Genomic DNA, 23,657 nt, shown 5'->3' with positions numbered 1-23,657 from the left:
CATATAGTGCCAGTTTCTGACTGGGAATTCAAAGAATATATTGGGGTTACGTGCACCCACAATTTTTACTACTGGTATACAGTGCCATTGTCTGACTGGGAATTCAAAGAGTATATTGGGAATACAAATACCCTCATTTCTTGCTACTGCCATATAGTGCCAGTTTCTGACTGGGAATTCAAAGAATATATTGGGGTTACGTGCACCCACAATTTTTACTACTGGTATACAGTGCCATTGTCTGACTGGGAATTCAAAGAGTATATTGGGAATACAAATACCCTCATTTCTTGCTACTGCCATATAGTGCCAGTTTCTGACTGGGAATTCAAAGAATATATTGGGGTTACGTGCACCCACAATTTTTACTACTGGTATACAGTGCCATTGTCTGACTGGGAATTCAAAGAGTATATTGGGAATACAAATACCCTCATTTCTTGCTACTGCCATATAGTGCCAGTTTCTGACTGGGAATTCAAAGAATATATTGGGGTTACGTGCACCCACAATTTTTACTACTGGTATACAGTGCCAATTTCTAACTAGGAATTCAAAATGCGCAAGGCTCCCGGAAAGGGACGTGGACGAGGCCGTGGGCGAGGTCGGGGGAATGGTTCTGGGGAGCAAGGTAGCAGTGAAGCCACAGGGCGTCCCGTGCCTACTCCTGTGGGGCAGCAAGCATTGCGCCACTCCACAGTGCCAGGGTTGCTTGCCACATTAACTAAACTGCAGGGTACAAACCTTAGTAGGCCCGAGAACCAGGAACAGGTCTTGCAATGGCTGTCAGAGAATGCTTACAGCACATTGTCCAGCAGCCAGTCAGACTCTGCCTCCTCTCCTCCTATTACCCAACAGTCTTGTCTTCCTTCCTCCCAAAATTCCGAAGCTTTACAGAACAATAACCCAAACTGTCCCTGCTCCCCAGAGCTGTTCTCCGCTCCTTTCATTGTCCCTCAACCTGCCTCTCCACGTCACGATTCCACGAACCTAACAGAGGAGCATCTGTGTCCAGATGCTCAAACACTAGAGTCTCCTCCATCTCCGTTCGATTTGGTGGTGGATGACCAGCAACCCACCCTCATCGACGATGATGTGACGCAGTTGCCGTCAGGGCATCCAGTTGACCGGCGCATTGTGCGGGAGGAGGAGATGAGACAGGAGTTGGAAGAGGAAGTGGTGGATGATGAGGACACTGACCCGACCTGGACAGGGGGGATGTCAAGCGGGGAAAGTAGTGTGGATGTTGAGGCAGGTGCAGCACCAAAAAGGGTAGCTAGAGGCAGAGGCAGAGGTCAGCAGCTTAGGCGAAGCCAGGCCACACCCGGAATCTCCCAAGATGTTCCAGTTCGTACCCAGCCCCGAAAAACTCCCACCTCGAGGGCACGTTTCTCGAAGGTGTGGAGTTTTTTCAAGGAATGCGCCGAGGACAGATATAGTGTTGTCTGCACAATTTGCCTCTCGAAATTGATTAGGGGCTCTGAGAAGAGCAACCTGTCCACCACTTCAATGCGCCGTCATTTGGAATCCAAGCACTGGAATCAGTGGCAGGCAGCAACGGCAGGACAAAGGCCGCCTGCCGTTCACGCCACTGCCACTGCCTCTGCCTCTGCCACTGCCACTGCTGACTGTGCTGGCGATGCACTCCAGAGGACGAGCCAGGACACCACTTCATCTGCCTCCGCCACTTTGTTGACTTCTACCTCATCCTCCCCTGGTCCTGTCTTATCTCCTTCTCCTGCACCATCAAAGGCACCATCAGGCGTTTCTTTACAACAACCCACCATCTCTCAGACATTGGAGCGGCGGCAGAAATACACTGCTAACCACCCACACGCGCAAGCCTTGAACGCCAACATCGCTAAACTGCTGGCCCAGGAGATGTTGGCGTTCCGGCTTGTTGAAACTCCCGCCTTCCTGGACCTGATGGCAACTGCGGCACCTCGCTATGCCGTCCCTAGCCGTCACTACTTCTCCCGGTGTGCCGTCCCCGCCTTGCACCAGCACGTGTCACTCAACATCAGGCGGGCCCTTAGTTCCGCGCTTTGCACAAAGGTCCACTTGACCACCGACGCGTGGACAAGTGCATGCGGACAGGGACGCTACATTTCACTGACGGCACACTGGGTGAATGTAGTTGAGGCTGGGACTGCTTCCCAAACTGGCCCGGTGTACCTCGTCTCCCCGCCTAACATTCCTGGCAGGGACACGAGAAGAACACCCCCCTCCTCCTCCTCCTCTACCGCCTCCTCCTCCGCCACCGCCTCCTCCTCCGCCACCGCCTCCTCCTCCGCTGTTAGATTGACCCCAGCTACGAGTTGGAAACGTTGCAGCACTGGCGTTGGTAGACGTCAGCAGGCTGTGCTGAAGCTGATCAGCTTGGGGGACAGACAGCACACTGCCTCCGAGGTGAGGGATGCCCTCCTCGATGAGACGGCAATATGGTTTGAGCCGCTGCACCTGGGCCCAGGCATGGTCGTTTGTGATAACGGCCGGAACCTGGTAGCAGCTCTGGAGCTTGCCGGACTCCAACATGTTCCATGCCTGGCCCACGTCTTCAACCTAGTGGTGCAACGTTTCCTAAAGAGCTACCCCAATGTTCCAGAGCTACTGGTGAAAGTGCGGCGCATGTGCGCCCACTTTCGCAAGTCGACAGTAGCCGCTGCTAGCTTAAAATCTCTCCAGCAACGCCTGCATGTGCCACAACACCGGCTTTTGTGCGACGTCCCCACACGCTGGAACTCAACGTTTCAGATGTTGAATAGAGTGGTTGAGCAGCAGAGACCTTTGATGGAATACCAGCTACAAAACCCTAGGGTGCCACAAAGTCAGCTGCCTCAGTTTCACATCCATGAGTGGCCATGGATGAGAGACCTTTGTGACATCCTACGGGTCTTTGAGGAGTCCACAAGGAGGGTGAGCTCTGAGGATGCGATGGTGAGCCTTACAATCCCGCTCTTGTGTGTTCTGAGAGAATCCCTGATTGACATCAGGGATAACTCAGATCACACAGAGGAGTTAGGGATAGCATCCGATCCGTCACAGCTGGAGAGTAGGTCCACACATCTGTCCGCTTCACTGCGTTTAATGGAGGAGGAGGAGGAGGAGGAGGAGGAAGAAGAGTTGTCCGATGATGTGATGGTGATACAGGAGGCTTCCGGGCAACTTCGAATCGTCCCATTGTTGCAGCGCGGATGGGTAGACATGGAGGATGAGGAGGAAATGGAGATTGAACTTTCCGGTGGGGCCAGAGGAGTCATGCCAACTAACACTGTGGCAGACATGGCTGAGTTCATGTTGGGGTGCTTTACAACCGACAAGCGTATTGTCAAAATCATGGAGGACAACCAGTACTGGATCTTTGCTATCCTTGACCCCCGGTATAAAAACAACATCTCGTCTTTTATTCCGGTAGAGGGGAGGGCCAATCGCATCAATGCTTGCCACAGGCAATTGGTGCAGAATATGATGGAGATGTTTCCAGCATGTGACGTTGGCGGCAGGGAGGGCAGTTCCTCCAGTAGGCAACCAAGTTCTCACCGGTCCACACAAACGAGGGGCACACTGTCTAAGGTCTGGGACACCTTGATGGCACCCCCTCGCCAAAGTGCCGCCACGGAGGGTCCTAGTGTCACCAGGCGTGAGAAGTATAGGCGCATGTTGCGGGAATACCTTTCCGACCACAGCCCTGTCCTCTCCGACCCCTCTGCGCCCTACACGTATTGGGTGTCGAAGTTGGACCTGTGGCTTGAACTTGCCCTATATGCCTTGGAGGTGCTGTCCTGTCCTGCCGCCAGCGTCCTATCTGAGAGGGTGTTCAGTGCAGCCGGTGGCATCATCACTGACAAGCGCACCCGTCTGTCAGCTGAGAGTGCCGACCGGCTCACTTTGATAAAAATGAACCACCACTGGATAGAGCCTTCATTTTTGTGCCCACCTGTGTAAAGCACCCCAACATGAAACTCCATGTCTGTACTCAACCTCTCCAATTCCTCCGCATCCTCATACTCATCCACCATAAGCGTTGCACAATTCTGCTAATACTAGGCTCCCTCCAACATGATTTCCCCCAACTCTGCTGGTTAGAGGCTCCCTCCACCCTGATTTCCACCAACTCTGCTGGTTAGAGGCTCCCTCCACCCTGCTTTCCCACAACTCTGCTGGTTAGAGGCTCCTTCCACCATGAATTTGCCCAAACTGGGCTGTTTAGAGGCTCCCTCCACCATGAATTGGTCCAAACTGGGTTTTTTAGAGGCTCCCTCCACCATGAATTGGTCCAAACTGGGCTGGTTAGAGGCTCCCTCCACCATGAATTGGTCCAAACTGGGCTGGTTAGAGGCTCCCTCCACCATGAATTTGCCCAAACTGGGCTGGTTAGAGGCTCCCTCCACAATTAATTGGTCCAAACTGGGCTAATTAGAGGCTCCCTCCACCATGAATTGGTCCAAACTGGGTTTTTTAGAGGCTCCCTCCACCATGAATTTGCCCAAACTGGGCTGTTTAGAGGCTCCCTCCACCATGAATTGGTCCAAACTGGGCTGGTTAGAGGCTCCCTCCACCATGAATTTCCCAAAACTTGGCTGTTTAGAGGCTCCCTCCACCATTAATTGGTCCAAACTGGGCTGGTTAGAGGCTCCCTCCACCATGAATTTGCCCAAACTGGGGTGGTTAGAGGCTCCCTCCACCATTAATTGGTCCAAACTGGGCTGGTTAGAGGCTCCCTCCACAATTAATTGGTCCAAACTGGGCTAATTAGAGGCTCCCTCCACCATGAATTGGTCCAAACTGGGTTTTTTAGAGGCTCCCTCCACCATGAATTTGCCCAAACTGGGCTGTTTAGAGGCTCCCTCCACCATGAATTGGTCCAAACTGGGCTGGTTAGAGGCTCCCTCCACCATGAATTGGTCCAAACTGGGCTGGTTAGAGGCTCCCTCCACCATGAATTTCCCAAAACTTGGCTGTTTAGAGGCTCCCTCCACCATTAATTGGTCCAAACTGGGCTGGTTAGAGGCTCCCTCCACCATGAATTTGCCCAAACTGGGCTGTTTAGAGGCTCCCTCCACCATGAATTTGCCCAAACTGGGCTGGTTAGAGGCTCCCTCCACCATGAATTGGTCCAAACTGGGCTGGTTAGAGGCTCCCTCCACCATGAATTTGCCCAAACTGGGCTGTTTAGAGGCTCCCTCCACCATGAATTTGCCCAAACTGGGCTGGTTAGAGGCTCCCTCCACCATGAATTGGTCCAAACGGGTTTTTAGAGGCTCCCTTCACCATGAATTGGTCCAAACTTGGCTGTTTAGAGGCTCCCTCCACCATGAATTTGCCCAAACTGGGCTGTTTAGAGGCTCCCTCCACCATGAATTGGTCCAAACTGGGCTGGTTAGAGGCTCCCTCCACCATGAATTTCCCAAAACTTGGCTGTTTAGAGGCTCCCTCCACCATTAATTGGTCCAAACTGGGCTGGTTAGAGGCTCCCTCCACCATGAATTTGCCCAAACTGGGCTGTTTAGAGGCTCCCTCCACCATGAATTTGCCCAAACTGGGCTGGTTAGAGGCTCCCTCCACCATGAATTGGTCCAAACTGGGCTGGTTAGAGGCTCCCTCCACAATTAATTGGTCCAAACTGGGCTAATTAGAGGCTCCCTCCACCATGAATTGGTCCAAACTGGGTTTTTTAGAGGCTCCCTCCACCATGAATTTGCCCAAACTGGGCTGTTTAGAGGCTCCCTCCACCATGAATTGGTCCAAACTGGGCTGGTTAGAGGCTCCCTCCACCATGAATTTCCCAAAACTTGGCTGTTTAGAGGCTCCCTCCACCATTAATTGGTCCAAACTGGGCTGGTTAGAGGCTCCCTCCACCATGAATTTGCCCAAACTGGGGTGGTTAGAGGCTCCCTCCACCATTAATTGGTCCAAACTGGGCTGGTTAGAGGCTCCCTCCACAATTAATTGGTCCAAACTGGGCTAATTAGAGGCTCCCTCCACCATGAATTGGTCCAAACTGGGTTTTTTAGAGGCTCCCTCCACCATGAATTTGCCCAAACTGGGCTGTTTAGAGGCTCCCTCCACCATGAATTGGTCCAAACTGGGCTGGTTAGAGGCTCCCTCCACCATGAATTTCCCAAAACTTGGCTGTTTAGAGGCTCCCTCCACCATTAATTGGTCCAAACTGGGCTGGTTAGAGGCTCCCTCCACCATGAATTTGCCCAAACTGGGCTGTTTAGAGGCTCCCTCCACCATGAATTTGCCCAAACTGGGCTGGTTAGAGGCTCCCTCCACCATGAATTGGTCCAAACTGGGCTGGTTAGAGGCTCCCTCCACCATGAATTTGCCCAAACTGGGCTGTTTAGAGGCTCCCTCCACCATGAATTTGCCCAAACTGGGCTGGTTAGAGGCTCCCTCCACCATGAATTGGTCCAAACGGGTTTTTAGAGGCTCCCTTCACCATGAATTGGTCCAAACTTGGCTGTTTAGAGGCTCCCTCCACCATGAATTTGCCCAAACTGGGCTGTTTAGAGGCTCCCTCCACCATGAATTGGTCCAAACTGGGCTGGTTAGAGGCTCCCTCCACCATGAATTTCCCAAAACTTGGCTGTTTAGAGGCTCCCTCCACCATTAATTGGTCCAAACTGGGCTGGTTAGAGGCTCCCTCCACCATGAATTTGCCCAAACTGGGCTGTTTAGAGGCTCCCTCCACCATGAATTTGCCCAAACTGGGCTGGTTAGAGGCTCCCTCCACCATGAATTGGTCCAAACTGGGCTGGTTAGAGGCTCCCTCCACCATGAATTTGCCCAAACTGGGCTGTTTAGAGGCTCCCTCCACCATGAATTTGCCCCAACTGGGCTGGTTAGAGGCTCCCTCCACCATTAATTGGTCCAAACTGGGCTGGTTAGAGGCTCCCTCCACCATGAATTTGCCCAAACTGGGCTGTTTAGAGGCTCCCTCCACCATGAATTTGCCCAAACTTGGCTGGTTAGAGGCTCCCTCCACCATGAATTGGTCCAAACTGGGCTGGTTAGAGGCTCCCTCCACCATGAATTTGCCCAAACTGGGCTGTTTAGAGGCTCCCTCCACCATGAATTTGCCCAAACTGGGCTGGTTAGAGGCTCCCTCCACCATGAATTGGTCCAAACGGGTTTTTAGAGGCTCCCTTCACCATGAATTGGTCCAAACTTGGCTGGTTAGAGGCTCCCTCCACCATGAATTTGCCCAAACTGGGCTGTTTAGAGGCTCCCTCCACCATGAATTGGTCCAAACTGGGCTGGTTAGAGGCTCCCTCCACCATGAATTTCCCAAAACTTGGCTGTTTAGAGGCTCCCTCCACCATTAATTGGTCCAAACTGGGCTGGTTAGAGGCTCCCTCCACCATGAATTTGCCCAAACTGGGGTGGTTAGAGGCTCCCTCCACCATTAATTGGTCCAAACTGGGCTGGTTAGAGGCTCCCTCCACAATTAATTGGTCCAAACTGGGCTAATTAGAGGCTCCCTCCACCATGAATTGGTCCAAACTGGGTTTTTTAGAGGCTCCCTCCACCATGAATTTGCCCAAACTGGGCTGTTTAGAGGCTCCCTCCACCATGAATTGGTCCAAACTGGGCTGGTTAGAGGCTCCCTCCACCATGAATTGGTCCAAACTGGGCTGGTTAGAGGCTCCCTCCACCATGAATTTCCCAAAACTTGGCTGTTTAGAGGCTCCCTCCACCATTAATTGGTCCAAACTGGGCTGGTTAGAGGCTCCCTCCACCATGAATTTGCCCAAACTGGGCTGTTTAGAGGCTCCCTCCACCATGAATTTGCCCAAACTGGGCTGGTTAGAGGCTCCCTCCACCATGAATTGGTCCAAACTGGGCTGGTTAGAGGCTCCCTCCACCATGAATTTGCCCAAACTGGGCTGTTTAGAGGCTCCCTCCACCATGAATTTGCCCAAACTGGGCTGGTTAGAGGCTCCCTCCACCATGAATTGGTCCAAACTGGGCTGGTTAGAGGCTCCCTCCACCATGAATTTGCCCAAACTGGGCTGTTTAGAGGCTCCCTCCACCATGAATTTGCCCAAACTGGGCTGGTTAGAGGCTCCCTCCACCATGAATTGGTCCAAACGGGTTTTTAGAGGCTCCCTTCACCATGAATTGGTCCAAACTTGGCTGTTTAGAGGCTCCCTCCACCATGAATTGGTCCAAACTGGGGTGGTTAGAGGCTCCCTCCACCATGAATTTGCCCAAACTGGGCTGTTTAGAGGCTCCCTCCACCATGAATTGGTCCAAACTGGGTTTTTTAGAGGCTCCCTCCACCATGAATTGGTCCAAACTGGGCTGGTTAGAGGCTCCCTCCACCATGAATTGGTCCAAACTGGGGTGGTTAGAGGCTCCCTCCACCATTAATTGGTCCAAACTGGGCTGGTTAGAGGCTCCCTCCACCATTAATTGGTCCAAACTGGGCTGGTTAGAGGCTCCCTCCACCATGAATTTGCCCAAACTGGGCTGGTTAGAGGCTCCCTCCACCATGAATTGGTCCAAACTGGGGTTTTTAGAGGCTCCCTCCACCATGAATTGGTCCAAACTGGGGTTTTTAGAGTCTCCCTCCACCATGAATTGGTCCAAACTGGGGTTTTTAGAGGCTCCCTCCACCATGAATTTGCCCAAACTCTGCTGGTTAGAGGCTCAATCCACCCTGATTTTCAAAACAAATGTTGGTGCCAACCTCAACTTACTACAAGGGCCAAATTCACTGCTGGTGACAAGCTCTCCTCACTGCAAGTGCCAAATACACATGTTTCAAGGTGTTTTCCTACTGTCAGAGAGGTGGTATTGAGTGTGTAAAGTGTGTAGTTGTTAGGCTGTGATGTTGGGGTAATAGAGGGTCTTTGGTGTGTTAGATGCCCCCAGACATGCTTCCCCTGCTGTCCCAGTGTGATTCCAGAGGTGTTGGCATCATTTCCTGGGGTGTCATAGTGGACTTGGTGACCCTCCAGACACGGATTTGGGTTTCCCCCTTAACGAGTATCTGTTCCCCATAGACTATAATGGGGTTCGAAACCCGTTCGAACACACGAACATTGAGCGGCTGTTCGAATCGAATTTCGAACCTCGAACATTTTAGTGTTCGCTCATCTCTATTCTTTATGTGTTTCGGATGAAAGCTGTCCCATCTTAGGTAGGTTGGTCGGTCAATCGGCTTCCGATACAGTGATGTCTCAATTTTGTTGTCCTGTCCCGTTACGTGTGAACTGATAAGGACCTGTAAGCGTTTACATTGTCTCCACCAATTACCACATTGTCTCTAGCAAATGTCTCCACCAATTGCTTACATTGTCTCACCAACTACTAACAACCCCCCCTCCCCTCCTGAAATCTAACACCCTTTGTGCCTACTCTGTGTATATATATATATATATATGCATCCTTCAAAAATGTTTTTAAATTTGCTTTGACAAAGGAGCCTCTGCGCTTCGAAACGTTAGCCATTTGTCATCATTATGAGTTAGCCATTAAAAAGGTATCAACTACTGAAGATCACCAAGTTTTCGTTTTTTTATATAAAAGACTACAAGACATCTTTAGTACAGCAAATTGTGCAATGTTTTATATTAATAGGTACATCATCTTAATTTACCAAGTATTCATTTTAAAATTACAATAGTTAATATTTCCCCAAGTGAGACTTTATAACTCAAAGTTTTTATGAAAAATACAAAAATGCAGGGCCCTCCACACAGCACAAGGGTTTTATGAGTAGTTGGAATATGGTAGCTTTGTGTTAGAATATCCTTAGGTTTCTTAGATCTTCAAGTAACAACTGCATAAGATATTTAACCAAAATTGGACAGCATTTCTCGAATTATAGGATGTAATAAAATGTACCTTATTAGATTCTCTTAAATTTATTTGATCAATTGACAGGTCTCTTCTCTCAGTACTTTTTGTTATGAGATATCCTTGATGCATACAGCATTTCCAATATTCTTCTTCCCAAAAGCTGCACATTTTGTCCTTGGTTTGTTTCTCAAATAAGCCACCTGAGGATCAAATGTTTATCGCCCAAAAACCTAGCAAAAAAATTGATTTTGTAGTTTGCTGTAGGTATGAAGTCTCGGCATGGAGTAATATGTTCTCATATATCCGTCAAGACATTTCCACTCAGATCTGCCAAGATAAACAGGACTCCAATTTCTATTATATGACTAAAATGACTCGGCATCTTACTGTTCAAAACTTTTAAGAGTTGTGATAAAACAAGTTACATTGTTTCTACTTTGCTGCCATATTAATAAAACGTCATCTATATAGCGTATTCATTGAATCAAACCTGACATCCAATCGGACAGTTGTTCTGAAATACCAAGAAAAATGTACGATTATAGATGTTGCGCCCATCATTTCTTTTAAAGGGAATGTGTCACCAAAAATGGCCTATATTTTAAACCAAGTTTTTATGAGAAACATATTTTTTTTTAAAGAAATTTTGCCAATCTAATTATTTTGTCCTTGTCACTGTCTATATTTTTCAAAAAGTACAATGTCCTGTTATTTTCATGTTTTTGAAATTAAAATTTCAAAATAATGTACAAAAAGTTATTATACAAAAATTGCGATAATGCTAAAACCTCCTTATGTTTGCAGTGAAACTTTAATTAAAGGGGTTGTCCAGGATCTAGGAAAGTTGAATACTGATGCCATATCTATAGGATAGGCAGTCCGTATCAGATCAGTTGGGGTCAGACACCTGGACCACGCGCCGAGAAGCTGCTTCACCCGTCAGAAGCAGTATCCCGTATATACAACTTAAACCAGCTCTGCTCTCTGAGTATGGAGCTCTGTACACTGCATGCAATTTTCTTTCTGAAACACTGTACCTGGTGTCAGGAACTGCAGCTCTACAGTTGAATAGGAGCAGAGCTGGTTCCAGCTGTGTACTTGATCTACCACTTCCTGCAGGCAAAACAGCTAAGTGGCTGTGGATAGGTCATGAGGTCATCAACTTTGCTAGGTCCCTTTAACTTGCCAAATATAATTTCAAATATCCCTATAAAAGAGCATAAAGTTTTTTGAAATGTCATTACTTTATATTGCACATGTAAATGTACTATTTACATGTGCAACATGTGTTTCAGAAGATTTGCCTGCTGTCTCTTCTTATCACTTCCTGTATTCTTCCACAAGCTTGAGTGAGGGCTTTGACTATTTGATGGAACAGTACACTACGAAGAATCACAATATATATAGACTTTGCCTTTGTGATGACAGATTATTTATTATGATCACTAGAAATCTAATACAAATGGAGATCAAATAATATGCACATTAAATGTATATTACACTAGAGGGAGGACCCGGCTTCGCACGGGTATATTACATTTTATGTTTGTGTATTGGCCCCATAAGAATTGCCCAGTTTTGCACTAATGTATTTTGTATGTGGTTTGTGTGTATGTCCATAAGCGTCATGTGATTATGTGTATCTCATTTTGGATATCAGTGAAAAACCTGTCATTAGTTGTTATGGATATCTGGAGTAAAGCTGTATTTAATCCTTCCCCGTGTAATACTGTGTTTAGATGCAAGTATCCAATCCTTGTTGGTGTGGTACTTTGTGAAGATGCACATATCTAATCCTCCGGCGTGTGGTACTGTGTGCAGATGCGTGTATCTAATCCTCCCCTGTGTGGTATTGTGTTAAGAGGCGCGTATCTAATCCTCCAGTAAGTGAAACTGTGTTCAGATGCATGTATCTAATACTCTGGCATGTGGTATTGTGTGCAGATGCACGTATCTAATCCTCCCCATGTGGAACTGTGTTCTGAGACGCGTAACTACTTCTCTGGCATGTGGTACTGTGTGCAGAGGCCTGTACCTAATCCTCCAAAGTGTGGTACTGTGTTCAGATGCACGTATCTAATCCTCCCCTGTGTGGTATTGTGTTAAGAGGCGCGTATCTAATCCTACGGCGTGTGGAACTGTGTGTAGACGCGCGTATCTAATCCTACAGCATGTGGTACTGTATGCAGACGTGTGTATCTAATCCTATGGCATGTTCAACTGTGTGAAGATGCGTGTATTTATTCCTCTGGCGTGTGGATCTGTAAGCAGACGCAGGTATCTAATCCTACAGCATGTGGTACTGTGTGCAGACCTGCTTATCCAATCCTCTGGCATGTGGTATTGTGAGCAGACCTGCTTATCCAATCCTCCGGCATATGGTACTGTGTGCAGACGCACGTATCTAATCCTCCAGTGTGTGAAACTGTGTGCAGACGCACGTATCTAATACTACGGCATGCGGTACAGTGTGCAGACGTGCGTTTCTAATCCTCCGGCGTATGGAACTGTGTGCAGATGTGCATATCCAATCCTCTGGCATGTGGTACTGTGTGCAGATGCGCACATCTAATCCTTCCCCGTGTGATACTGTGTGTAGAAACGTGTATCTAATCCTCTGGCGGTGGTACTATGTGAAGACATGCGTATCTAATCCTCCAGCATTTTGAACTGTGTGCAGATGTGCGTATCTAATCCTCCCCCGTGTGATACTTAGAGCAGACACACGTATCTAATCCTTCAGCGTGTGTAACTGTGTGCAGACACGCACATCTAACCCTCGGTCATGTTGTACTGTGTGCAGATGCACGTATCTAATCCTCCCCTGTGTGGTATTGTATGAAGAGGCGCGTATCTAATCCTACGGCATGTGGAACTGTGTGTAGACGTGGATATCTAATCCTACGACATGTGGTACTGTGTGCAGATGCGCGTATGTAATCCTACGGAATTTGGTACTGTGTGCAGACGCACTTATCTAATACTCTGGCGTGTGGTACTGTGTGCAGACGCACGTATTTAATCCTCCCCTGTGTGGTATTGTGTGAAGAGGCGCGTATCTAATCCTACGGCGTGTGGAACTGTGTGTAGACGCACGTATCTAATCCTACGGCATGTGGTACTGTGTGCAGACACGCGTATCTAATCCTCCCCCGTGTGGTACTGTGTGCAGACGCACGTATTTAATCCTCCCCTGTGTGGTATTGTGTGAAGAGGCGCGTATCTAATCCTTCGGCGTGTGGAACTATGTGTAGACGCGCGTATCTAATCCTACTGCATGTGGTACTGTGTGCAGACACGTGTATCTAATCCTATGGAATGTGGTACTGTGTGTAGACGCATGTATCTAATCCTACAGCATGTGATACTGTGTGCAGATGTGTGTATCTAATCCTATGGCGTGTACAACTGTGTGAAGACACGTGTATCTAATCCTCCCCTGTGTGGTATTGTGTGCTGAGATGCGTATCTAATTCTCTGGCTTGTGGTACTGTGTGCAGAGGCATGTATCTAATCCTCCAAAGTGTGACACTGTGTGCACACACACGTATCTAATCCTCCCCTGTGTGGTATTGTGTGAAGAGGCGCGTATCTAATCCTTCGGCGTGTGGATCTATGTGTAGACGCGCGTATCTAATCCTACTGCATGTGGTACTGTGTGCAGACACGTGTATCTAATCCTATGGCGTGTAAAACTGTGTGCAGACACGCGTATCTAATCCTCTGGAGTGTGGAACTCTGTGTAGACGTGTGTATCTAATCCTAAGGCATGTGGAACCGTGTGCAGACGCACGTATCAAATCCTTCAGTGTGTGGAACTGTGTGCAGAAGTGCGTATTTAATCCTCTGGTGTGTGGGACTGTGTGCAGACCCGTGTATCTAATTCTACGGCATGTGGTACTGTGTGCAGATGCGTGTATCTAATGCTATGGCGTGTACAACTATGTGAAGACACGTGTATCTAATCCTCCCCTGTGTGGTATTGTGTGAAGAGGCGCGTATCTAATCCTACGGCGTGTGGAACTGTGTGTAGTCGCGCGTATCCAATCCCCCGGAATGTGTTACTGTGTGCAGATGCACGTATCTAATCCTATGGCATGTGGTACTGTGTGCAGACGTGCGTATCTAATCCTCTGGAGTGTGGAACTGTGTGTAGACGCGTGTATCTAATCCTACGGCATGTGGTACTCTGTGCAGACGCGTGTATCTAATCCTATGGCGTGTACAGATGTGTGCAGACGCGCGTATCTAATCCTCTGGAGTGTGGGCCTGTGTGTAGACGCCTGTATCTAATACTTCGGCATGTGGAACCGTGTGCAGACGTACGTATCAAATCCTTCAGTGTGTGGAACTGTGTGCAGAAGTGTGTATTTAATCCTCTGGTGTGTGGAACTGTGTGCAGACGCGTGTATCTAATCCTCTGGTGTGTGATACTGTGTGCTGATCTGTGTATCTAATCCTCTGATGCATGTATCTCAGTTTGGATATCAGTGTTGTATTGTGCATGTGGAGTGACCGTGTGTATTGCAGTTGAAATATGAGTGAAAGACTTGCAGGTTTGTATTGGCTAAGGGGGGGGGGGGGCACTGTGTTTGGAATGCTGTATCTCAGCAACGGTACGTCCGAGCGAGTTGGAGTCTCGTCTTAAACCTTCCCGGATATCTGAAGTATCTCTGTACCAAATTTGGTGAAGATCGGTCCAGTCGTTTGGTTCGCATTAGAGCACAGACAGACAGACAGACAGACAGAAATTCATTTTTATAATATAGGGAGATTACACAGATTTATCTAGAATACTTACCATGCTTCTAAAGAGAACAGACTCATGGTTATCTTTGTGCATACATAGAGAGATAACCAACACTGTCCGAACCTTTTTCAGTAAACTGCAATTAGTTGAACTGACTGTCCTGACCCAGAGCTGTATATAACAGGGAGATTGCTCAGCTCCCCCTCCCCCAAGAGCATTGAATCATCACTTTGTCCTCTCTTTTTTGAGATACAAGTCATGCACCAACAATGCAATGTAAACAATGGGAGGAATAATCTAAGCAGGCAAATAAAGCAGCATTGTTAAAGCAATGTATTTAGGAATTTACACAATCTAGCATTACAGATAGAATTTTTGAGGTGGTAATACCCCTTTAAACTTCAAACCTTTAAACTTCAAACCTTCTCTGTGTTAAATCTTTATCAAAGGTTTTGTTTCTGTCCATGACAGCTCCGGAGCCAAAGCCAAGGGTGGGTTCAAAAAACCACAGCAAAATCTTCAACAAGAAGTAAAATTTTACCGCATAGTATGACCTCAGTTTAAGGGTTATTTTTCACACACTACATTTTGGACACATGCTGCTGTTTTCAAGTTTTTTGAGCCAAGAGTACATTAAAAAAATATAGGATTCTAACTTATATTTCTCCTCTTGCTGGACTCTCTTTTATCTTTAGCTTAGTATACAGCTGTGGCAGGTTTCCAAAAAGAACTGTGTCTGAATTCACACTTAACGTGTAAAAATAATTTTTAGGTATTTTTTCATATATCCGTAGTGCAAGTAAAACAAAACAGGGGCCAGCATATGAACAGCAATGGCACAAAACCAGGTGCTTAACAAGAAGAGAGGTGCAGAGTAAGAGAAGACAGTAGTGAGGGCAGAGTAGGTGTGGGTTAAAGGGAAGGAGGAAGAGAAGAAAAGAGAAAAAGGAGGGAAAGAGTAAAGGTTCCCAGCGACCGGACCAACAGAAGGAGGCCGGCCAAAATCACAAGAACTTTATACTCCTGTGAGCCTTGATGAAAGCCTCGTGTGTATTCCTGAGATTAGCGGTGAGGTCCTTCATACATTGGATATCTTCTACTTTGCATGTCCATTGTATAAGAGAAGGAGAGGTGGAGGACTTCCAGAGAGTGGGAATGCAAGCCCTGGCCGCATTAACTAAGTGTTGAAGGGACGACTTGCGGTAGGCATGAAGTGTGTGATCAGACAGGTGGAGGAGATAGAAGGCCAGGTCCGAGGGTAACTGGTCTGAAACACCTTAGAGATGATTTTGTGGATCCCATTCCAGAAGTCCTTCAACCTGGCACATTCCCAGAAGATGTGTAGAAGTGTTCCTTCCTCCGTGCCACAACGCCAACATCTCAGGGAGGTGGACGGAAACATTTTTGTGGAGTTTAGACGGCACATGGTACCATCTGGTCAATAGTTTGTATCCAGCCTCTTGATACTTGCTTACTATTGAACTGTTATGGGCAAATTCTAGACATGGACAAAACCTAACCGTGTTGTGAATGAAAACTGTCTCTCTGTAGACGTCTGTCCTCTCTGAAGAGTTTCTCCTCTTTCTTCCCCCTCTCTTGCTCTCCATAGACTTGTGTTGTACAGGCTGGATTGGTGGCAGAGGAGGGGAAATGGTGTGCACTCCTAAATGACATGCTGGTGGTTGGCTCTTATTATTTTCCATGTTGTAATAACCATAATTCTATCTGTTTTATAGGGGCGAAAAAATCAGCAAGATGTAGGTGGAGAAAATGAGATGAAGAAGTTTGATGGTGCCGGATATGACAAGGATCTCGTTGAAGCATTAGAGCGTGACATCATCTCTAGGAATCCCAATGTCCACTGGTATGTTTGTGTAATCCCATAATGATTTTCTTATAAGATACTAAATATTGCAGAGAAATTTTTTTTAATTAATAAGTTTAAGTTCACGTCTGCATCTGAGGTTCTATCAAGAATCTTGATTGAAGGCCCCAGCACTGTTATATCACACTCTCCATGATTGAAATCTTGCGGATGCGCCATGTGAAACCATGATGTCGTATGCGCAGTACATCACTGAGGGTGTTACGTTCAACTTGGAACTCTGCACATTCTCCATCCTGGTTTTTAGACCACATCAGATATAGTCTAGTCTATATCTAGTCTAGTAAGTTTAGTGGGCAGACAGGGACTGACACATTCCCTTTTAGGCTGGTCTTACACGGTCGTAATGTAAATTGAAAACCCTCTATTGCGGACACATTATACTCAATGCGGTCTCTTAAACCACCGGATATTTTATCCGTGATGTGGCCCGGCAACAACCGTGGTCCGCAATTTATACAACATGTCCGTAATGGCTATGCGCGAGTGCGGCAGGACACTGACGTCTATGTTGCTGATCAGCAACTAGTGTTGCTGATTGGCAACTCGCAGACCTTACATTCAGTATGGTCGTGTAAGCCTTAAAGTGATTATGTCACATGGAAATGGCATATTGGTTAAATCACATTTTTATGTTAATATTTTAATTAACTTTTGGTGTTTAATTTTCCATGTTATTATTTATATTCAAAAGAATCTTACAATCTTGCAATTCCAACTCTTGCCACTAAGCCTAAAATAGTCTATGACTTTCTGCCTTCTGGAACATTGTTGTGGAGAAAACTCTGTTGACTTCTATGGGAGAGTTTTCTAGGCATGCTGTGTGACCTCTGCAGCGGTCATTATACAGAGAGAGGAGTAGGTAAGCGGTGAAATCACCTATAGTGACTAGTGAATTCTGTGTCTTATCTACGTATGTATAACATCTGTGATCATCAGTAGGCTTCAGGTGACTGCTTCAAAAAAAAAACTGGAGTCAGAAATACAGGATTTTTAAGATTTTTTTTTTAATTTGACCGCTGAAGCCAATCAGCAGCCTCAAGGTCATGTGTGGCAGGTACTTCCGCCACAAGACAACGGAGCTGCAGGACTGGACCGCGGGGAAGCTCCGGAGCACGAGGGACAGACGAATATGGTTTTCTTTTCTTTTATTTTTTTCCATCTCTCCCAGCCTAATTGATAAATAAAATATTACCCTGGACAACCCCTTTTAGGGTACGTTCACACGGCGGAAAATGGATTCCATGTGTGAACATTCCGTCGCGGCTAGTTTCGCGGTATGCTGATGCAGTGCACTGGCATCCCATTGTTGCATTCCGGATTGGGCCCGAATGAATGGGCCTAATCGGGAGGGAGACTCGTGCCGAGGCTGAGTTGCGGCAAGATAGGGCATGTCGATTTTTTTTTTCCTCTACTAGATAGCAGAAAAAAGAAGTGAGCGGCTACTATTGAAGTAAATGGTAGCCGTTTTGGCAGCGGATTTTGAGGCGGATTCCACGTCAAAATCCGCTGCCAAAAAACTCTATGTGAACATATCCTAAGGCTGGTGTCCGCTGCAGTGGATTTAGTGGTCACGTGACATACCACTTGCCCCCAGTAAATACAGTTAAAGTCTGCTGCCCCAAATCGGATTTATTTCTGTGTACTATCCCCATAAATTCAGCTTCGGCTTCTCTGCCAGTCTTCTGTCCTTTGCTGTTTATCAGGAGTCAGCCATGTTTAGGTTGTTCCCTACGGTTTATTTTCCAGTGCGAGAAAAGTGAACTTGACGTTTTATTATATTTGCCCAAACTAAAATAAAGAGAATGAATGCAACATAAATTGCGTCTTCCAGTAAAGCGACTACGTAGAGCGGCGAATGCAGCGATGCAGGAAAATCCACGCTCTTTAGAAATATACTTTTGGAAATTGTTACTGGCTTAAGTGATTAACGTCTGAGCAAAACAGAGCTACACTTAAGCCTGCAAAATCCTCCGCCTCGCCGCGAATTTATAGATCAGTCACTTGAAATGTAATATGGTATTTACAATGAGGCTGAATTTCAGGGCTGATTTGTGAGCGGGTAATAAAATGTTTGTTTTGTTCACGAGGGAATTTCTTGATATTAGAAGTGAAAGATAATAAGACAACTGGCAAGGAAAACTTCAGATCTCAGCTTTGGCGCTTACATTAGGGCCTTAGACCAAATACAGACAGATATAAATTCCGGGCTGATTAATTTCCTAATATATCTTTATTGCAGATGGACGTCTGTTTTTCTGATACCGAGCTCCAAATTTCCTGCATAGACCTAGGGGCAGGTTTATCCGGATTGCTAGTATTGATCTCCTCTATGGTGGTGTAAGATATATCTAATTTTATTAACTGCTTCCGGACCACCCGTTCACTATATACTTCCTGCTGGTCTACGGTCATCCCTGCAAGGACTTATTTGTACGTCCTGGCAATGTGACGCTAGGTTCACACCTGTGTTCAGAGTTTCCATTGCAAGTGGACCTGAAATATGGATACCTATTGCGCCTAAAGGGATCCTATCATTAAAACTGCATTTTTTCTCGCTAACACGTAGGAATAGCCTTAAAAAAGGCTATTCTTCTCCTACCTTTAGATGTCTTCTCTGTGTCGCTCTTCCGTAGATATCCCGGTTTTCATCGGTATGCAAATGAGTTCTTTCGCAGCACTGGGGGCGGTCCTCAGCGCTCAAACAGCACTGAGGGCGTGCCCAGTGCTGAGAGAGAACTCTCCTGTGACGGCCTCTTCTTCCTCTGGAACGCCCTCTCCGCAACGTGTTCTTCAGATGGCTTCTTCTGGCTTTAAATGGGACGCATGCGCAGTTGGCTCTGCCATCGGGCTTGCCTGCGGCCATTTTCTTGTGGCTGTTTACACGAGCGTATTGTGTAAGTGGCCATAAGGAAATGGCCACAGGCATGGCAGACCCGACTGCGCATGCGTCCCATTTAAAGCCAGAAGATGCCATCCGAAGAGCACCTCACAGAGGAAGGGCATTCCAGAGGAAGAAGAGGCTGTCGCTGGAGAGTTCTCTCGCAGCATTGGGGACGCCCCCAGTGCTGTTTGAACGCTGAGGACCGCCCCCAGTGCTGCGAAAGAACTCAATTGCATATCCATGAAAACCAATATATCTACAGAACGGCGGCACGGAGAAGACATCTAAAGGTAGGAGAAGAATAGCCTTTCTTAAGGCTATTCCTACGTACTAGGGACAAAAATGTAGTTTTAATGATAGGATCCCTTTAAAAAGCAGTTACTCACGGAAACCGCTAACCCCATAACCTATAATGGGTCAGCCAGATTTCCGCCTGAAAAATGTGGCAGGACTTTTCAGGGATGGAAACCCGGAACGGAATACAAGCGCAGGTGTGAACTTAGCCTTAAGCAGCTACACAAAATTGTGCAGCTGCAGAACTGGGGACTATTGGATGGCGCCAAACCTCTCTCTTCTAAGCGCGGTCTGTATAGCGTTCACAACTTCCAAAGTCACCTGGTTTTTTACAATTGTAAAAATAACCATGTTTTTTTGGTTAGGCTTTTGACCCTAAATTCATGTTTGGATAAAGCTTTACTTTCATCCAGAGCTGGGGTCGGGGTCACTTTATGGTACAGTGGGAGGCTTTGCATTATTAGTGCAGTATGTGTGGCATGAAAGACTGAAGGACCTGTAGACTCAGGACTATTCATCCAGGAACAGATCAGCCTCAGGCTCATTGCTATAGTCCGGAGGCAAAGACAGCATAGACTGGGACTGGAGGTAGGGGGCTATTCTCTCATCTCACCTCTTTGTGGTGGGGCTGCCCCTGACAGAGTGGGAGGTTTGGAATTGGGGAATAATTTTCTGCAAGTTTGGAGTGATTTATTTGGGGAGAATACTGCTGCGCACAGTCCAGAGTTACAGAGGGGGAGACTCTATTTGCCATTAAGAAAGGGAAGGGTTGGAGGACCATTTTGCCACATGGTTCTTATACAGTGGTGTCTGATCTTCTGCATAGGTTCTATTGCTATGGTGATTTGTTGTACTGCACCGTTGTGTTTGGCACATTTAGGAAATTATTTTGTGCCGTGCTGTGGCGTTTGGCTTCTCCGGAAGGTGTTTTTTTTTTTTTTTTGCTGGACACTGATACGTGGCACTGCTGGGGATGTATGTTGTGCTGTAATGTGGTGTTTGGCTCTTCTGGGGATTATTTTTTGCTGGACACTGATACTTGGCACTGCTGGTTAGGTACTTTATGCTTCACTGTGGTGTTTGGCTCTTCTGGGGGGCTGTTTTGCTGGACGCTGATACTTTTTTTTTTTTTTAAATGTAGATTGTGAGCCCTATTTAGGGATCACAATGTACTTTTTTTTTCCTATCAGTATGTCTTTTTTTATAGAATGGGAGGAAATCCATTCAAACATGGGGAGAACATACAAACTCCTTGGATTCGAACTCCAGGACTCCAATGCTGCAAGGCTGTAGTGCTAACCACTGAGCCACCGTGTTGCCCATGCTGGATGCTGATACTTGGCACTGCTAGGGAGGTGCTTTATGTGTTTGGCTCTTCTGGTGGGGTATTTTTTGCTTGGACTATGATACTTGGCACTGCTGGGGAGATATTTTGTGCTACTCTTGCTAGAGGAATTATATGTCCTGTACTGTACAATTTTGTTACCACTGGTGAGGGTATTACATGGATAACACAGTGGCATTTGTTTGACACTCCATGGTAGTGTTTCTTTGCCGGTGAGGCCCTGGCAACAAAAAAAAAAGAATGCCTGGTGAGACTTGAGTCAAAAAAGTTTGACAAGCCTTGCAACAGGAGATGGTAATGGCGATATGCGTACATGTAAGGTGACTGGCGCCTTCAAAAACTCAATTCTTGGGAGTTAGGCAGATTTTTTTTTGGAGGAAAACAACCACAAAGTCATATGCAAATTAGGAAGTTGGTGCACTGAGGGCGGGCCTTCACCTCCTGGGGCACTGCTCTTGCCACTCTATACCCTACCATCTCCTGTGCCACCATTTGTAGTTAGAGTTGATCCTCACCCATTCTATTTGAGTAGTTCCCAGGGCTGAAGGCCCGCCTCCAGTGCACCAACTGCCTCATTTACATAAGTTATTTTCCTTAAATCCACAAAAGTGACCTACATAACGTAAGTATGATTTCTATCACTGTAATGTGCTCTGTAATGTGGTGCTAGAGGAAGTGGAAGACTCCTTTTAAAAAGTATTTCCCTCCATTGCATCTTCATCTTAGCCAACTTGCTTATTGTTTCCCTATCTTTTTTTTGTCTCACTTCCTATTTATATTTCCTCTATTTTTCACTCTTTCTTATTACTTGTCTCTAAATAGGGAAGACATTGCTGATCTGGAAGAAGCAAAGAAACTATTAAGAGAAGCTGTAGTCCTTCCTATGTGGATGCCAGATTTTTTCAAGGGAATTAGAAGACCTTGGAGGGTAAGATGAAGATGGATCAATCCTCCAATATATTGGGGGCTTTAGAGATTGTGTGGTATCTTTCTGCCTAGTCCCCCTGATTTCTTAAGGATCTCATATACCTTCAGTTGGTTTGGCCGAGTGTGCATAGAGTGGAGTAAGTTGGTGCCAGACTCTTCTTCCCTGACGTCTTCTTTCAGGGGAGTGTTGGGATACCTGTATATATTTGGTTCCAATAAACTTTCTCTTATGTGTATGGGGGCCATTAGCTAGTCATTTCTATGTAGAGATTACCTTTTTTTTTTGGTTTTTTAGAGGCTGTGGAAGGTGGAAAAAAAATCCAAAACAAAAAAATATACTCGCCCTTGTCCCGGTGCTGTGGTGTCTCCCACTGCATTCTGGTCCTGCTGCTCCGGTGTTTTCTGCCGCACTGTGTGGGTTTTTTTGTTTGTTTTTTTCACCTTACCTCACCTCCTCCACCAAATTCAAGCTCTTTTAATAGTCACTGTTCTTGAACCGACTGTGCAGTTAATTGTAGTATCTGATATGCTAACTAGACTCTCTAGTGTCAAGTGGGTGGTGTCAGACAAGATAAGGCAAGGGGGCGTGACTCAGAGCTCCAATCAGGGGAGGACAGTGTCAGATCTCAGAATACTGTCCCTATCAGATACCAAAATTAATTCTGAAGTGGTGAGGGCTAGAGAAAAAATTCCAACTGTGCTGGAATCGGTGGAATGGTGCCCATGAGAGGATGAAAAGAGCCGGAGACGGTGAAAGATCCTCTTTAAAATCAGCAAATAAAATTTGGATTCTTGTAGTAAAAACTAATGTAAAATGTAATTTGTTTTTAATCTTTAATTTTTTTCAGGGTGTTTTAATGGTCGGACCACCCGGTACGGGAAAGACCATGCTGGCTAAAGCTGTAGCAACAGAATGTGGAACAACATTTTTCAATGTTTCCTCCTCAACTTTAACATCTAAATACAGGGGAGAGTCTGAAAAGTTGGTTCGCTTATTATTTGAAATGGTGAGTTTCTCTTAGTAGTTTATTTTTGCAGTGCAATGGTGATGTCAAAGGATAATTGTTGGTTTGTGGGATGGGATAGATCCTAAAAATTGCAGGGCCAAAATGTAAATTTTGTGGGACTGGTAGAAGTGAAGTGCCATTAAATTTGATAGATAGGCCGGGATTGGGGGCGAGGGGTAGATGATGAACTTAGTTTTCTCCATATTAAAGGGATCCTATCATTTAAACTGAATTTTTTTCTGCTTATTACGTAGGAATAGCCTTAAGCAAGGCTATTCGTCTTCTACCTTAATATGTCTTCTCTGCGCCGCCGTTTGGTAGAAATCCCGGTTTTCGTCGGTATGCAAATGAGTTCTCTCGCAGCACTGGGGGCTTACACAGTATTGTAAGCGACCATTTTCTAGGGTGCTCGGTGGGCTCATTTACATAAAGTTATTAACCAGGATTACAACTGAACGAGAATTGAAAAAAAGAAGGTAGTAAAATAGCCTGGCATGTCTTTATCTCCAAACCACTGACACCAATGATAAAATCCCTTTAATGCCTGCTGTGTCCTTGCTGTGACCTTTCAACTCTTGTGCCATCATCTATAATAAATGTAGTAAATCAGTGTATATGTTTTATGACTTATTAACTATAAATGGGAAGCTTGTGTAAGTGCTGCGCTCCTAAATACATTCTTAGGTCTAAAAAGCATCAGAGTGAACGCCGTCTGTATGTTACCGGCCTAGAGAAAGATGAAATGTTCTAGT

General features: G+C 46.3%; 1 protein-coding gene across 2 annotated transcripts in view; it reads left to right on the top strand.

Moving 5' to 3' along the window:
- KATNAL1 (katanin catalytic subunit A1 like 1) overlaps positions 1–23,657 on the top strand; it is a 109,419-nt gene that overhangs the window by 55,992 nt on the left and 29,770 nt on the right. For both annotated transcript variants that reach the window (XM_075265986.1, XM_075265987.1), the window contains exons 5-7: positions 16,300–16,427; positions 21,794–21,899; positions 22,747–22,905. In XM_075265986.1, the coding sequence (XP_075122087.1) occupies positions 16,300–16,427; positions 21,794–21,899; positions 22,747–22,905 (393 nt within the window). The remainder of the gene's footprint in view (positions 1–16,299; positions 16,428–21,793; positions 21,900–22,746; positions 22,906–23,657) is intronic.

The sequence above is a fragment of the Leptodactylus fuscus genome, chromosome 2 (genome assembly GCF_031893055.1).
Source record: "Leptodactylus fuscus isolate aLepFus1 chromosome 2, aLepFus1.hap2, whole genome shotgun sequence".
Classification (NCBI taxonomy): Eukaryota; Metazoa; Chordata; class Amphibia; order Anura; family Leptodactylidae; genus Leptodactylus; species Leptodactylus fuscus.
The sequence above is the reverse complement of the archived record's forward strand: the minus strand, read 5'-3'. Positions and strand labels throughout refer to the sequence as shown.